The sequence below is a fragment of the Agelaius phoeniceus genome, chromosome 20, assembly GCF_051311805.1.
Source record: "Agelaius phoeniceus isolate bAgePho1 chromosome 20, bAgePho1.hap1, whole genome shotgun sequence".
Taxonomy (NCBI): domain Eukaryota; kingdom Metazoa; phylum Chordata; class Aves; order Passeriformes; family Icteridae; genus Agelaius; species Agelaius phoeniceus.
The window spans coordinates 7645219-7662669 of record NC_135284.1 but is presented as its reverse complement, the minus strand read 5'-3'; the positions used below and the strand labels follow the sequence as shown (position 1 = coordinate 7662669).

General features: G+C 43.1%; 1 protein-coding gene across 3 annotated transcripts in view; it reads right to left on the bottom strand.

Moving 5' to 3' along the window:
• The window catches only part of LOC129129294 (sphingosine-1-phosphate transporter SPNS2-like), a 135780-nt gene that overhangs the window by 87566 nt on the left and 30763 nt on the right, over positions 1–17451 (bottom strand). For all 3 annotated transcript variants that reach the window (XR_013184832.1, XR_013184833.1, XM_054647094.2), the window contains exon 2: positions 10515–10580. Coding sequence is in view for 1 of the 3 variants with exons in the window: in XM_054647094.2 (XP_054503069.1) it covers positions 10515–10580 (66 nt within the window). In the remaining 2 variants the exon portion in view is untranslated. The remainder of the gene's footprint in view (positions 1–10514; positions 10581–17451) is intronic.

Genomic DNA, 17451 nt, shown 5'->3' with positions numbered 1-17451 from the left:
AAATGCCCCAGGCACCAGCTGAGCTCTGCTATCACAGCCCTGCTCAGCTGGAACTGAACCTTGGGGGAACCCTTGGCATGGTGCTGCCCCAAGGTTATTTGTCTGGTGACTAGACAAGAAACCAGTTTCTGCATTATGAACCCAGAAAGAATAAGTTCAGTAAGTACAAATGAGACAATTTAACACATCTTTTATATACAATGCAAATATTTTCTCTGCTCAGTGTGTAATACACTGTCCCAGGCTCTGGAAGGTGGAACATTAGCAGCTGGTAGGAATATCTCACTGGGGAGCTTTTAGTGAAAATTCAATATCCCTTGTATAACATCCTTTATTATACCTCTTCTGCCTTATCATCCTATTATACCTCTCTATGAAAACAAGGAAAACTTTGGACAATTTGCTTTTAAGGAAAATGTTTGCTCTCCTCATGTTTTTTGGGTTTTTTTTTTCCCCCAGACATACTTTCTTTTAATATTTTCTCTTTGTTTTGCCACCCTCCCCCTCGATATGACATATTTGCTGTCACACTTGCTAATAATTTTCCCCATTATCACATCCATGGGTTTCAAAGCAGTTGGCAGGCAGCAGGGCTGCTACATCAGCCAAAAGCTAGAAGTCACTGAAGGCTCTGGGTGGGTATAGCAGGAATGAATCCACCTACATTTTTATAAGAATTTTCTAAGAATTGCAACCCAATAACTCTTAGAGCCTCTTTCCAGGCCCTCATGACTAAGCCACAGAGCTGAGGCAGTCTCAGCTCCCTGAGCTGTAACAGCAGTGGTGCCTCACTGGTGCTCCAATGTGATGGTGGGAGATGCCAATTTAAAAATAAAGCAGGAGATGGTGAGAACTAAACCAGCAAAAATCATGAGACGTTTTCGTGCTCCTGTTCTGAAATTTTACTTTCAAGAAGACAGATAAAGGAGATGGATTTATCTAGTGAAATATTGCATGGTTCTCACTGTAATTACTGTTTACATCAGCTCTTCTGACATAATATCTATTTTTAGTATCAGGCTTTTAAAAGATTCTTAGCTCAATCACTAATTTTGAGCTTTTAATTTACCCTGGGAGCAATTTTTCAGGTGGAATTAGTGCCACTTCACTTTGATTTGCAGGCACAATTAGTAAGTTAAGCATTTCTATATCCTAAACTACACCTGGAAAATGGAAGGCTGCTTTTCAAAAAAGCCCATATGCTTAAATTGAATCGAACTCGGTGAAGACTTTCTTCTTTTCCTTTTCTTTCCTTTTTTTTTTAATTGGTGGTAAAATTATTCTTTAACTCACCCATCTTTCTTAACATGACTCATTCTATCACAAAGGCTCTCATGAAACAATTCCTTTCTTTGTCAGACTTTGTCAATGATTTCTAGTGCTCAAGAGGTGTGGCCAAGGGCACTACAAGAATTTTATTGTTATTTGTACTCCAGGTAGGTTGGACAAAACCACAGGATGTTGAAGACACAAACACAGTGCTGACAACTGATACCATCAATTGCTGAGGTGACCAGGACCACTCACAGCCCTGGATGAGGCAGAGCCAAGGAAAAATACAGTAATTGTGAATAAGGCAGAATTAAAAACAAAGAATTCAGAGCATACTTCAAACATCCTTCAAGGAAAACAAACCAAATCCAACCCAACCCCAGACAGACAAATCCTCTGCTGAAAATGTCACTGTGTAATAACTCTTAGCAAGGTCAGCTTTAACAGGCATTCCTCAGAGGCTGTCAGGGCATCATCCTGCCTCCACAAGCTGATGATGCAGACAAAGAAGGAAGCAGGCAAATGGCACAGAGAAGAGAGCACCTTGGCCACCACTGTCAGTGGAATGATCCCAGACACAGGGTGGGATTGTTGGGGTGCCCTGTGCAGGGCCAGGAGTTGGACTTCATGATCCTTGTGGGTCCCTGCCAACTCAGAACTCTCTGTGATTCTATGAATTGTAAATTCATAGAATTTACAATAAATAAATCAATTAAGGCTCAAACTGTTTTACCTGTACTGCCTCCCTAATTCACTTCCAAGTCCACCCCAAAAGTTATTTATTTTAACCATCCATTTAAAGTTAGTGCAGCTTCAAATAAGCATGTTTTTGTAATTCCTTAGCTCTTTAGGGCAAATCTTTGCAGGAAAGGTCTATTACTAATAAAGTTCTCACTTCAACACCACTGTCCCACAAGGAAATAAATTAGAGGTGCCTCATCTCCAACTCAGCTCACCTACAAAGAACAAGGGCAATGATGCAGTAGGAGAATATGTAAAGTAAATCTTCTGTAAACATTGGTGGATGAAAGGTTTGGAAGGAGCAAATGGTTAAAACTGTTCAAATGTTTAATTACTAATAACCTAATGCATAACTGAGGGGGGGAATAAAAGACATCAGAACTGAACTTTCCCTAGAAATGTCCTTTCCACTGAAAACCAAACCACTTCCCTGCTTGCAGCAGCAAAGACCACAAGAATGTGTGTGAACCCCTCCTTCTACTACTCATCCCATCAAAGAACTGTTTGTTCTTCACCTGTGATTTAAAAACCTGAGCCTTCCACAGTCATTTGACTGCCTTGAAAACAACTGAAGAGAGTTTTAGCAAAAATGTTTATATACATTTACATAACTGTACATGTACAGTGAATTAGGGTAAGTAAAGGAACATGAGCAGTAATATTTTCTCTCCAAAACTAGGCTTCCCACATAATTTAAGCAGAAAATGGGTCTTTGCTCTATAATCTTACATCAGCATACAGGAAACATCCCCAAATATGTGCATGTACTGGGAGCAAGGGGAGAGCATGGGGAGATTGCTACAACAATTCACCATTCATGCAAGTCAGGCTTACTGGTGTTAATTGGAATCTAGTTCTGCAGGCTGCTAACACTACCCAATACCACGAGGAATGTTCACTTTTTACATAAGTGATGCCCTGGAATTCATTTGCAAAGCCAGGTACAAGTGCCTATGAATGAGTCACTCCTCCTCAGGTGCATTTGGGTCTTTATATGGGAATCACTGCAGCCCTGCTGACCTGTTCTTGCTTCTGCCATGGCTACAGATCCCAGAACTGTGGCCCACAACATAACAGAATGTTCTTTCCAGCCAGACATGTAGCAATGCTATTTTTATAGTGATAAATCACTACACAAATTTGATTGTAAGGATGCAGAGTGGTCTGGTACACAGCCCAAAAGGTTTGAGAAGCACTGGTTTGGAGGAAAAGTCACCTGGAATTCCAGACAGGACATGAGAGAAGCAAAACAATTGCATGGCCTGGTCCAGGACCCCAACATTCCCACTCCTGCAGACACAGCCCTGGATGCCTGCTGTGTTACAGGAACCAACCTCAGGGCTCTTCATTCCCACCTTCAGTGCTCCAGAGTCCTTCACACTCTGTCAAGAATATTTGGGGTGTCCAAGTGATCCCTCTCTCAAATCCAACAGTACTGTGTCACCTTGGGGATGTCCCAGTGGGCACAGACCAAGCCTGACCCCTTTGTCACCTGAGCTCACCCTGCCGTTCTCATTCTCACTACACCATACACTGCCCTGCAGAACTGCAGGGCTGTGCTCTGAGAAAACTGAGAGTTCTCCAGGTGTGGGAGAAGAGACAAAACCAAAACAACCTTAAAATAAATCTTTTCAGAGAAAGCACTTGAGGCTCCCCTGGGATGAAGCATGCTAAATATATAAAATGTACTATAAATATATAAAATGTACTATAAAAATTAGGTCTATTTTCTCACTCTCAGTTAATAGAAGACCCTGATTCAACTTCACTTAAAGTCAAGGCAAAAAAACCTTTCTCTTCTGAGCTAACACTTACCTTTACATTGGGCCCAAGGTGTATCAACAGCAACTGATACCATACTGAGGCCACACACAAACACTCCCCTGGTCACCACACTTGAAAATTAAATTTATAGGCACAGTGAAAGCAAGAATTAAAGATAAGCAGCTTTTCCACTTACTACCAAAAGCTTTTAGTGCCACTGAAGAAGGGGAGGAAAAAAAATAACCTACTTAGAAGGTTTTTGAATATAAGTCCATGCTTCCTTTGCAGCAACTGGTAGCCATAAAATACATAATAACTGATAATGTAAATGTTCATTTCCCTCTTTCATAATCACAGCTACTGTGGTAATGAAAAAAGTCAAGGGAGCCAGACCAGCCCTTCTGAACTATTTGTGCACAAAACTGTGCAGATACCAATTACATGAGACTGCACTGCTGGTACTAAGAGGAAAGTGTTGTTTGAAAGTATTACACAATACCAACAAAAGTCCTGTCTTCCACTCTACAGTGCTTGAATCCAATTCTGAGGTCTGAGGAACATACATGGGGGGATGGACAGGCTGTGTTAAAAGATGTGGGACTTTGGGTGGAATAACAACTACTTCTCTAAAATCAGTGGGAAATCTTTCCCCTCATTATTATAATAAATTGCAGAAGTGAAGACAACCCTGGCAAGAGGTGTCTGAACTACAGCCTGAGGGAAAATAGGCCAATTTCTACTAATAGAACAGATGTGCCACAGGCAGCAAAAGTGCAAGTTTCCCTCACAACACCCAGCCCAAGTACCTGAAAGGCCAATAGTGAGGACAAAGTTGCCTTGTGCTAAACAGAAAGACAGGATGGAGGAATGAATTTTTATCTTGTGCTACTGGCCATGCATTATCATAAAGTGAAGATATTGATGTGAAGATTTTAATGAAGACAAGGCAGTCTGGAGAGTTTCCCTGCTCTAGTAGCCTGCACTCACTTGCTGACACAAAGAGCAGAAAGACAAAATACAAGAGCAGCTGAAGCACTTCCCTCCTCTCAGCAGGAAGCAAGGACACCTTCCCTTCCCACCCTGACCATTTCATCCCCCCCCAGAGAAGATTTACTTTGCAATCCAGGGCTGTCCAGTGAGAGCACAGGCTGTAAATGGCATTTTTATAGTTCAGTCCTTGGTGCATGGGCACTGGGCCAGGGCACAAACACGTTTTCCTCCAACCTGCTCACTGATTCAAGACAATACTCTTCTCCTTCTTGATTGCAGAGGCATTTCCAAATAGGTTTAAGGGCTTTCATGAATCAGACCCTCAGACTGCCATGACTTCTCAGGAAATCAGACTGTTCTAGCACACAGGAAAAAAAGACTGAACTTGTAAAGGATGTAGGTGGGAAATGATCAAGCTCTGGACTTTGTCAGCTCACTCCAGTAAAATAAGATCAACCCTTGTCCCAACATTAATGAAGGCATATTGAAAGTGCCCTGCTTTTTCCTCTTCATTGCTTAAACTGACCTTGCTTAATCCCTACATCAGCAGAATCCTACAGAAGGTAGAAAAATGTCAGAGAAAAGGACACAAAGTCAGGGATGGAGGGGGAAATGGGGAGAAAGGTTTTGCTCGTTGTTGAAAGGCCTTGGAGGATCTCCTGGCAGAAAGAGAGGTCCACCTTGTCCTGCCACTTTGAGCACCAGACTGCCAGAGAAGTAACCTGGATTTAAGAATGTTTAGTGTTGTTGGAAGCAGGGTAGGACATGGTGGACCAAACCATTTGCAGTCAAAAGAAGAGCAAGCACAAAGTATTCTATAAGCATTCTATCTGACCTCCTGGCTTGGACACCTGAGGAACCATCTCCTTGGGAAGTGCTCAGGTGCAGGAAGCCTTTACCCAACAGGAAAACCCATGAAGTTGAAATAGAAAACAGAAAGTGTTTAGATTATGATTTTCTCTGTTCTAGAAAGAAGAACAGTTAAGTGGTGGAGTAGGAAGCAAAATGTGAAGATGTAGTCCAGTTCTGCAGAGCACAGCTGAGGAGAAAGTGTCCATTTAGGGAGAAGCAGGTGGTAGAAAAGAAACAAGCAGCACCTGCAACTCATGTAATGTACACATATTCAGGGGTAGCACCTGGAGAATGTGGTTTCTGCATGGAATAAATAAAAATGTTAGAGAGGTACAGCTGCCACCATAAGCCAATGACAAGAAGATGGGAGTCAAAGGGAACTGAATTTCATCAAGTCTGATTTATCCCACCATTGTGCTGCAATCCACTATGCCAAGACCCATTCTCAATGCATGTGTTTATAGCTTGGTGGGAACAATCACAGCACAAGAGAGCTGATTGTGTATTTGTGAGGTTGTAACCTCCTGAAAGGTTACACCATGTCAGCTCAAGAGGTAGGGCAACACAGGAAGATAAAAGTTCCACTTTTCAAATGAACAGAGATTGTAGCTGGAATTGACCCTTACAGGAAAAGTGAGCTCACAATAAGATTTATGAAAAAGTACCTGGCAAGGCTTGGCTTTCTGGGAAATCAGGGGCTGAAAGGCATCTGGGGGAATGCCCATCCCTCTGCACATGAGGAAAGATAAGCTCCTTCAGAGCCCCAGTTATCTGTGATTATTCACCTTTCGTGAGTCCTTGCTGACCTCTCACCTCCTTACATTTCCTGGCTTGTGACCTTACACTGCACACTTCTGCCTGCCAGGGTTTCCTCTAATGACATCTCTATGCTCTTCCTGGAGACAGACTTTCCCACTCTGCATTTCCATGGAATCCTTGCAATAACCTCCATTTGATACCTCTCAGTTTTCCCCTGCAGAAATCCCTGAGCTGGAGCTGTCTGGGTTGGAGGATGCCCAGTAACAAGCACCCAATCTCTGGGTCTAAACATTAACCTCATTAATTAATTAATTCATAAACTAATGCTGCATGTTCAGGAACAGGACTGTAGTTCTCATCCTGGCTCTGCCTCAGACCTGCTGTGCCACTTTGGGCAGGTAATTTTTCCCATTTGGCTTTCTTGGTTTCCCCATGTATAAGGCCCAGCCTTATAAGCCCTCCTGATATAAAACATCCTGAAATCTTCGGGCAACAAACTGTATCATGAGCCAACCACTGCTATTATTAGAGCTCTTGTGTGCTACAGAGACACTGGCAAGAGACACAAAAGCAAAATAAATTCAAGGGCAGAGAGAGCAGACAGAGCAATAAAGCACAAAAATTGTAGAAGGAAGAGAAAATAATCTAGTGAAAACCAGAGCACAGCACTGGGGCACTACTCCCATGGTATAGTGTATATGGAAGGATAACACTATTCTGAAGCAGTTTAAAATCCAGCTGAAGCAGTACAAATCCAGTTGTCCACCACCTTCTTAGTCTTTGTGTTCCTAGTGGCTGTAGCTCTGTAGCTGCTTCTAACTCCACACATAGATAAGACTTTTTGTATGGCTGGGTTTATAAATGTATTGACTGGATACAGCTGAACAGCTCAGGTAGAGCAGAGATGCTCTACCACCTGAGTTCAGCCAGGTTTATCCTTTCTCTGGCTGGGAAAAGCAGCCAGTAAGAACTGAAAAGCACAAGAAAGCTTGGATGCAGACCTATGGGATGGTCAACTAAACCAATATTTACACAACTGCATATGTAGTGCTTTAAAAGGGAAGATCAGCACACAGTTCCCAGCATCATCTGGAGATAAGAGGAGCTCAGATCACCAGTTTTATGGGTGCTACTCTAGAATGCTACTGAGCAAGCAGCACTTGTGCTCCATCTGTCAGTGTGTCCTCTGCTGTCACTGGATGCTTGCTGTAGAGCAGACCATGGTCTGCTTCTTTCCATTATGGATGAGGCTGGATTGTCCTGTGATTTTTCTGTACAGAGAATTACAGTGTATCTATAACCAGTTTCTCTTGGTTAAAGAGCAGCTTGTGTGTCAGGATTAATATAAATGAAGACAAAAATTCTATTTGTGTCTGCAATTCCTAAGGAACAAGTCACCTTTGCTTTCCAGACAGCATGAGAAGCTGAGAGTATGGACTGGTTTGGAAGTGATCAGAGAGAGAGAGAGATACCAGATCAGCTGTGCCTGCCAAGAGTGGGGAGTGGATGAACACAGGGTCAAACATTATCCTTGGTAGATTTCTTTTCCCTGCTTTCTGTTTGGATTTTCAGAACCATTTCCTCCTAAAAATTTGTGCAACCTTGTTTCTCAGTTAAAAGGCTTTTTGAATTTTTTAAAGTTTTTTTTTATTTTATTGCCTTCTTGATGAGTGATATGAACTGCATATATACTACATTTCACTCCCCCTCATTAACGTTGTAAATTAATTTAGGACTGATTTAGATGCAGGATTAACAACCTGAGGACTAATCCACTCTTTATTCAGAGGACATAATCAGGATGAGCAGTCTTTCATCTCACATCACTCCATTAGTTGGCAGGACCATCTCATGGGAAGCAAACAATATTTGTATGTCTGCTGGCATAGGAGCTGTTCAGGGTTAGGGCAGGAGGGTGGGAGACACCTGGCCTGGCCCCAGCTTTGCTCCAGGCTTCTTCTGCAACCCTGGGCAAGGGCTTCTACACTGCACCATTTCCCCTGATTTTACCATTGGGAAGTCTGGTTTAGAGAAAAGACAAAAGATTAGAAGAATGTTTGTGGTGGTTTAGGGCAGCATCTTTTATTTAAGCAGGATTAAGGATACCTTAATGGCCCTGGGCCATGGGCCACCTGCCAACACAGAAACTTGGGAGGCTGGAGGAATAGATTTAATAACTCTTCAGTTACATGCCTCTATCCTTATTTACATGAAATGGTGTTCTATTTTCTGAGCACTCTTTTCCTTTGATAGCATTGTGATTAGTACATTATTATCTATATTGCAGAAGCAAAGTCCTCAGTTTTCAGATCAGCAAAAAAAAAGAGAAAACACTGCTTTTCTAAAAGCAACAATTGCCTGTTAAAAAACTTGACACACTCAAGAAAAACCCTGCACTATCTCAGTGATGCTGTTTTCAGATGTCCAGTGTATTTGCTAGAGAAATAAATAACATATCTTGCAATTAACAAATGAATATCCTGCTGAAGTTAGCTTTTACTTGCTGTCAATGAATAATCTTCAGAAGGATTTCATCCACTGAAGTGAATAAAGATTAAATATGTGCTTTGGCAAGTGTCCTTTTCCACCAGAATATTTTCTTGAAAGCACTTTGTGTCTAATGATACATTGAGGACCTGTTCCCCTGAGTACAATAAATAAATACAAATAATTGCTGTAGAAAAGAATCTGACAGACAGGCAGTGCCATTTTGGGCATAACTGATTGATGCTTTGTATAATCAGTGACACTTTTAAAGCTGAAACCTTCTGTTCTGGACACATGCTGCTCACACCAGATGAGCTGAGCTCTGCTGTCCCACAAGGACAGCATTTTGTAAAAATTTAATACAAATTGTTATTAATTGTTTGCATTACAACATTACCAAGAAGCTGCAAGCACAGATGAGGGCCCTGCTGTGCCATGGGCTGCAGGAAATAAAAAAGGAGGGGATATTGCAGTGGTTCACATTGTTTGAAATCAAAGACCAATTGATGGAGCTCCAGAACAGTCTCACCTTTAGTGAGATCATAAAGAATGAATGATGTTCTACAATTCAGTGTTGGCCACAATTTCACAGACAAGCTCCTGACAGGTGCTGGGTATCCACCATGATAGCACAGGAAAACATGTCATGCTGGCACACTATTTCAAAACCCAACAGAATTCTCCCTTTTTCAGAGATGTAATTGTTCCAGCATAGTTCCCTCAGACAGATGACAGTGACGAGACAGCTACAGCACCACAAATCCATGACTCTAATTAATAGTTCTGGAGGAGCTTTTCAAAGCAGACTGTGTTCTTAAAATTCTGCATTTCTTAAAAATCCTGCTACTCCCTTCCACTCTCCACGAGGATCCAACTGTGCTGTGGTGTCTGCACGAGACTGACTCAGTGTCAGCCTGTGCAGCTCAGTGATACAGGCCCTCCTCTAAACCCCTCAGCACCAGAGGCCACAGAAGCTGAGCCTCTTTCTCCTGGGCTTGTTCAGCTCTGCCTAAAGATGTCTGAGACATGAAAATGCCTGCTCCATTAAAAGGACATCAGAATTGAAATAATCCTTCCTTACACAACAAGAGAAATGCTGGAAGCTAACAGCAGAATTCCAGGGCTGTTGTTAATCCAGGAGTTCTCATGGATGCAGTGGTTGTTAGCCTTGCCTAGAGCTTTCATCCTCGGGTTCTTGCCCCAGTGAGTTTTACATTTTCATGCCACACCATGCTCCCAGGGACTGTCCATTCAGCAGATTCTCTGTCAAGCACTTGAAGGGCAAAATACATCACACTTATTACCAATTAAATAAGTGAACAGGATCCTGGTGTTGGTTTATCATGAGTTTTCTAATCTAGGGGAAGGAACCATCTCCTGTTTGAATTTAGTTTCTTGTAAATAAAATAATTATTGGTCCATTCTACACTCAAGTCATTCTGAGACCCAACCTGCTGCCCAACAGCAAATCAAGGCCAAAAAAACCCCTTTATGTTCATTTAGCTTCCCAGTAGGAGTGTACTTATTCACCTTTCTACGAGTAGATTTCACAACCAGTAATGCCCATGCATCAGAATGAAGAAATCTTAGGCACCCATCAGACAAATGGAATGTTTCAGAGAGCAGGGAGAGAGGAAACCCTTTCTTACCTGTCTGCAGCAAGCCAGCCCCACTGTCTTTGACTCCAAAGTGCTGCTGGATGTCCAGTAACACACCTACAAGGAAAACAGAGAATATGCTCAGTGCCTTCAGCCTTTGACAAGCATTCAACTCAGACCTTTTGTGATGCATCAGCAAAGCTTCAAATGCCAGTTTAAACACATAACTTCTAAAGGCTGTACTTTTTTTTTTCCCTAATCATGCACTCACAGTAATTTTGGGCTACTACAATAAAAGCAGAGGTGGGCAGATGCAATATCAAACAATGAGCCTGGGAATTAAATCCTCATGAATGGAAACTGGTCTTTTCTTTCTACTTAAATAAGACCAGACTTTTCTTTTTGTGTGTGTTTTTTTTTTTTCATAATCCAGACCTCTTACTTCTGTTATTTCACAGAAATACAGGGAAACTGATTCTGCACCTAAGGTGCTTCAAATGGTTTGACAAGACAGATTGAATCCAAGACAAGTTTTAACAAATCTCTGTTGGGAGGAGATATGACAGAATGATAGCAATGATGAAAGGTTTCATATTTAACTAGTTCTGGGGAGTTTCTACTTTCAAAGCCAATATAACAAATATATTTAAAATACCTTAGTAAAGGTGGGTAAGTGACCAGATGCTCAGATTTAAAGCAACTACAAGCAGAACCAAACCAAATCTTCTGTCTTCCTTCAACCCCAATATATTAATTGGCACAAGCAAAATTAACAGGTTTTGAAGTATCTACACATGCAACTAGATTTAACATTTTTGTACCAAACATTTTCACACATGTAACATCAGGTATATGGGACAGCCATGGTTTTGTAACCAACAAACCAAGATGAAAACCCAGAGAAGAGCTTCCATAGCTCATTTGGGGGCACTCAGGTTTGCCAAGCCCTGCGTGGCCCAGTGGTCTGAGATGCAAAGCCATAGGCCTGAATATTTGTCAGTGGTCCAAATAACCAGCATCTGACTTCCTGGGTCTGCAATTGAGGCTGTTGCTCTCTTTAGATCTGGGACTTCCTTGTTTTGACCACTGCCTTGCCCAAACCTGAGTTATGCAAGTTTCTTTTCTAAAAAGAAGAAAACCATTCTCTAACTACACTCGACATCCACAGTTCACCTCCAGCTCAAATTCTGATCCAAGGCTTTATCCAAAGCCATTCTTCTCATCTCTGCAGGTTACAGAAATCACCAACCTGAATCACTCACCATAAATGTCCCAGCTTTTGGGACTGCCAAGATCACACTAAATGACAAACACAGAGAGATAAAAGACCCTGAGATAACTATTCCCAGAAGACATCCGGGACAATGCCAAGGGAACAGTCATAAATTAAAGACACTAAAGGAAAAGAAGAAGATGGAGAGAAGGAAAGAAAAAGCAAGAAAGCTCATTTGAGCTATTCTGTACTATTTCTATATCACTATTCACTCAGGACAGGATTCAGGTGGGCTTCAGGCCTCATTATCTGCCCAGAAACATTAGTTCAACCTCCTGCAACACCTCCCACTTCCCAATTCTCTCATCAGACTGCTTGGCCCAAAACAAGAGGGCTGAGGGTGGGGAAGGGTGTGACCCTAACTAATGTATGTCACTACTGATAAAAGTGGGTAGATGCAGAGCCAGGCTCCTCACACTGGTGCCCAGTTAAAGAGGCAAAGGGCAACAACTGAAATCTGGCAAAGTCCATGTAAACATAAGGAAATGAATTTTTACTGTCAGAGAGGTCAAGCCTGGATGTTCAGAGAGGTTGTGGGTTCCCCATCCCTGGAGATATTCAGAACCCAACAGGACACACTCCTGTGCACCCTGCTCTAGCTCACCCTGCTTTTAGCTTGGATTAGATGATCTCCAGAGGTCACTTCTGACCTAATTATTCTGTGATTCTATACTTTTCTGAAGCATTAAGTGCCTGATTACTTCCATTTTGACACAGTGTTCCCCTGGCCTTTCTTTTCCTTTGGAACATTGCTGTCTACTACAATTTCAATTTGTAGAAATCTTTGCTTTCTCTTGGATGGTAGGTTTAACTCCATTTACAAAGTGCCCTGGCATTTTCTTGTCTGTGCTTTTCTAGTTTGCTCCATTAACAACTGAGATACCATTATGCAGGCAGCAACTGATGAGCAAAAATAAATTTGCATTTGCCTAGCAAACCCCTCAGTGGTGTAGCTGACCTACCTGCTCCCCTTGGTTTTCCACCCTTCCACAAAAGAAATGCTTCTCATGCCACCCAACTTAGAAACCTCACTGAGCTTAAGCAGCTCTGAGCACTTTGTGCTCCAGTACTGCTCGGTCCCAGACTGCCACATCAGGCAAAGCTCAACAAGTCAAAACAACTCCTGGGCACTATCATCCCAATTTTAGGGACAATGAACTCAACAACATCCCCAAGAACAATGTGGAAGAGAGAGGGAATGCCAAGTACAATATTTTCTCATGCTCTCCTATCATCACTCAGTTGTGCTGCACAGAAATGCAATATCCTACTCATTGCTTGCAGGTGAGCAGGGGGTTGGACTGGATGGAATATATTCCACCAGGGAACACACACACATGTCAAGAGCTCCATCCAGCACCCTGAAAGGTGGCTCTCCTACCTTCAGCAACATATTCCCAGCCATGACAGAATGCCAAAGAGGCACATTAAACTTCTAAAAGTATGAGAAGCAGGAGCCTGGGATGTGATGGAAAACAGACTTTTGTGGATTTGCATGAAAAACATGAACAGAAAGTAGAGGGGAATATAATGGTGTCTACACAAAAAAAGCAGAGGAGAGTTTCCAGTTTGTGACAAGTTATTTGTCCAGTGACAGTGGTTTTGCCATCCTGCAGACCTTAATGAGTTTTACAAGCTTGAACTCCTGTAGCCACAAATTAAATACATTTTGGACACAGACATGCAGACACTTGGATTAATCCTACAATTTTATCCTGGTGGTGGAAAGTAGGTTCTGTGGAGAGTCAGTGCAACAGGACAATGCAGAACCACAATTTTAAGTCCTGTGTGACCTTGGAAGGTCTCAGAGGATTAAGAGAGATCTGCATGTCTAAATGGCATGGATTTCCTACTCCAAGTTATTTTATATTCTCTTTAGACTACAGGTGTTTTGATTTGGGTTTAGAGCATTAAATTAGAGGCAACAGTGGGCAGATGATGCAACACCCCTGTGAAGTGATAGTGGCTGTCTGCTGTGGGAGTTTTCCTGCTCAGCCACTCACCTGGGAAGACACTCCTCCTCTCCTGAATTCACTCAGCTCTGTTTCCACCTCACCGTGGCAATGACTCACCCCAGAATTTAATAAGATTTAGGGATACAATTAAGCAATGATAGACCAGGGGAGAATACAGGAAAATGATAGAGCTTTTGACTTTCCCTTCTGCTCTAGATGATGGGAAGGGAGAGAGCTGGAGCCAGGCTGCAGACAATGACCACATTGCTTGCAGTGCTGTGTCTCACAGCACCTGATGCAATCCAAGAGGTGAAAACACCACATGTGGCTGGCGAGGTCTTTCTTGGATTAAAGCTCATACCTATGACCCAGGAGGATCTCAAAATAGCCAAGAGCAGCCAGCAGGCACCAGCTGGCTGGTTCCTGAGAGCCTCTCTGGAGGGCTGCTGCCTTTTGGGATGTCTCTGTGATTACATGGCACCTCGTGCTCTCCCACCTATTATTTCTTAAGCACATTGTGTATTTTCAGGGCTGAGCAAACATACAGGAAATGGGGTGCCAATCTCCCAGAGCATCTCAGCAGCTGAACCAGACACTGTTAATGCTGATGTAGATTTGGAACTCGATGAGATGAAACACAGGCAGCACCCAGCCAAGGAGTGCAGATCAAGATGGGCACAGGGACAGGAGTTACTGGGAACCCAGACAGAAGAGCAAAGACTGTTACTGCAGCCATCTCCAGGGGACTTGTACCAGGCCTAATGTCTAGGAACCTCACAGACACCAAGGCAGCTATCAGACTTTTGTGGGCACTGGGCACAAGAGGACTTTGAGGAGCAATTTGGAGGATAAAAGGGCATGGAGTGCTACAGATAGGGAGGGACATGCCTCACCTCATCCACTCACAGGGTCAGAGGGTTTCTAGGGTACTGCTGATATTTTTACTGATCACTTCACAATCAGGGATTGTAAAAGACCTGATTCTGAGGCTTTTGGAATGCAAATCCACGTTTAATGGCTCAGGTTATCTCTGTTTTAGGGGAAATACTTTGGGAAAGCCAAATTTTCCTGGAAGTGAGCAGTTCACACTTCAAACAGGGAGGTAGGTGGCCCAGATGAGGCATGAGGCAACCTGCTTGCCTAAATAGGTTTTGTGTCCCTGATCTAAATAGGTTTTGTGTCCCTGATCTAAACTACAACAAATCAAAAGCTGCAGGATTCTGTGTGGGATCTTCACCAAATACTGCTGCCTCTATACATTGGCATGATCAGAAACAGTGTCCATTAGCTAAACCACAGTGAAATGACAATTTCAAAGCAAAAACACATTAGAGCTTCCCTGGGACAGCCCCATTTTCCAATCACCAAAACAAAACATCATGATTTGCTTTCAAACTGCTTCCAAGGCAGGTGCCAAATGTAGAGCTGGCCTGTGCACAGAGTACAGAGCTATAGAAGTGAAAGTACAGGTTTGCAGCTCACATTCTTCAATACTCTGTGTGTGCTGCAACACAACTGGCCAGCATAACTACTTACTTAAGAAAGCATGTTCATTTTTAAAGGCATTTTTTAATGGAGAAAAAGGACAGTGCTTGAAAGGAAGCAGCACATGGTTTTCCACAGGATACAGGATGTGTGCTCCTAGCACCCTCCCTCCTGCCCCACTGCAGGTCTGGACCTCCCTATATGGAACTCACACTCTCAGCTCCCTGAGAGCCAGTGCAGACTCTGTACTGGCAATACTGCTTCTTCTATTACCTCTTGCTGCCCACCTCTCTTCCTTACAAAGGCATTTCCTTCCCAGACTGTGGTCCCTGGTACTTCCAGGACCTTCCTCAGAGGGAGGTAGCTAAGCAGGGATAGCCAAGCCCTGGCCTTGTATGCATTAAAGACACAAACCACCTTCCTCCCATCAGGCTCTTCCTCATGCCTGCAGCCATATTCAACCTCCTTCAAATAAAGCATTAAGGAGGCAGAGGGGTGGTGCAACACACCTGTCTCTTTAGAGACATGTGAACAGATTAGGTGGAGAGAAGTTTATTCTGAAGTCTCTGTGATTGTATCTTCTCTGCAACCCCAAGGTGTAGCAGCAGTTCACACACTGATCCCTGAGCTTCAAACGAGCTGCTTCAGCTCAGCCACCCACCAGCTATTAAACACCAGCGTCACAATTTGACTCCTATTTAAATATTCAGCTGCAGAAAACCACCGTGGTAGCCCTAGTGATATTTGTACCTCAAGATAAATTCCCACTGCTGCCAGAACTAGCAAGTCTAGAATATAAATGCAGTATTACCTTCTTTGGATTGCCATGAAAGCATTCCCTGCCTGCTCTTCAAGTACTGATAAATGCCTGGTGACATCTGGCTTGAAAACATTGACAGGAGCTTCCTTAGGATATAAACACCAACTTTCATTTTGCAAAACTAGTTTCCACTGTTGCATGACACGACAATACACACTGGTGAAACAGTCTCTGGTTTCGAAATAATGCTGCAGGATTAAAAAGAAACAAACAAAACAAACCCAGCAATTAGACAAATCAAAACAAGGGTTTCCTAAGATCTGCTCACACTGGAATGCATGAAACTTGTGACCTAGAAAGCACTGAAAAGCAACTGCCAACACCCACAGCAGCGTCCTTTGGAAGGGGTTTCCCTGAGTAATAGAGTAGAGTGCTGGGAAGAGACAATCACAGCAGCTTGAGCTGAAGATCAGAGTGAGACAGGATCCTGATGTCATTCACAGGACATGAAACAGTTGCTTAAAAATCACAGAATAGAATCAGAGAATACCCTGAGCTGGAAGGAACCCACAGGGATTATCCAGTCCAGCCCCTGGCCCTGCACAGACACCCCAACAACCCCACTCTGGGCATCCCTGGAGCATTGTCCAAACTCTCTGGAGCTCTGGCAGCCTCGGGGCTGTGCCCATTCCCTGGGGAGCCTGGGCAGTGCCAGCACCCTCTGGGGAAAGAAAGTTCTCCTGATATCCAGCATAAACCTCCCCTGACAAAGCTCCAGCCATCTCCTAACAAAACCCCAGAGAAGTGTGAGAGTTCACAGCCTTCACAGGCACTGAGAGCCTCACACACCTGCAGAAGGAGATGAGGTGGAGGCTTCTCTGAGATGATGGTGCTGGACTGTCAGGACACAGCAGAGGAATTGCTGCTCACTCCAAGCAGCATTTGCAGTGGGTTTTTGGAAGGACAGGTGCTGTGGGCTCTGCAAAGCACACACTACTGCTAGGTAATGACACAGAAATGCCTGTCTGAGGTGACATCCCTCTTCTGAATCAAAACCAGTGTTACCCTCAGAGACTCACACCACCTGTCACACCCACTTTTTCCATTCACTGTTTTTGTCATTATTAGAGTATCAGCAGGGAAGTATCTGAGCTATTCATTTATTCATTCATTCCCAAAGGCTACTGCTGGCTTACCTGCATAGCTCATAACAAGTAATTAAGCATCAGGGAAAAAAAATAAGGAATGTGATTAATCAAGAACATGGCAAAGAAGTATATTAAAAAAGCAACTTCTTGCTCTGGCAGTAATAAATGATGGTTTCTCTAACACAGCTCAAACTCCACTGTAATGTGGTATGCAAAGCCTGAGCACAAAATTGCCTGGAAGACTGGGAGGAGATAAAAAAGTTCATCAGGTGTAGAATCGATTAGCACAAGGCATAATTAACACAGGGTCAGGGCGTCTGGGGAAGGCAGCACAGGACAGCCAGTCTTGTTGGGATTCAAAAAAAAC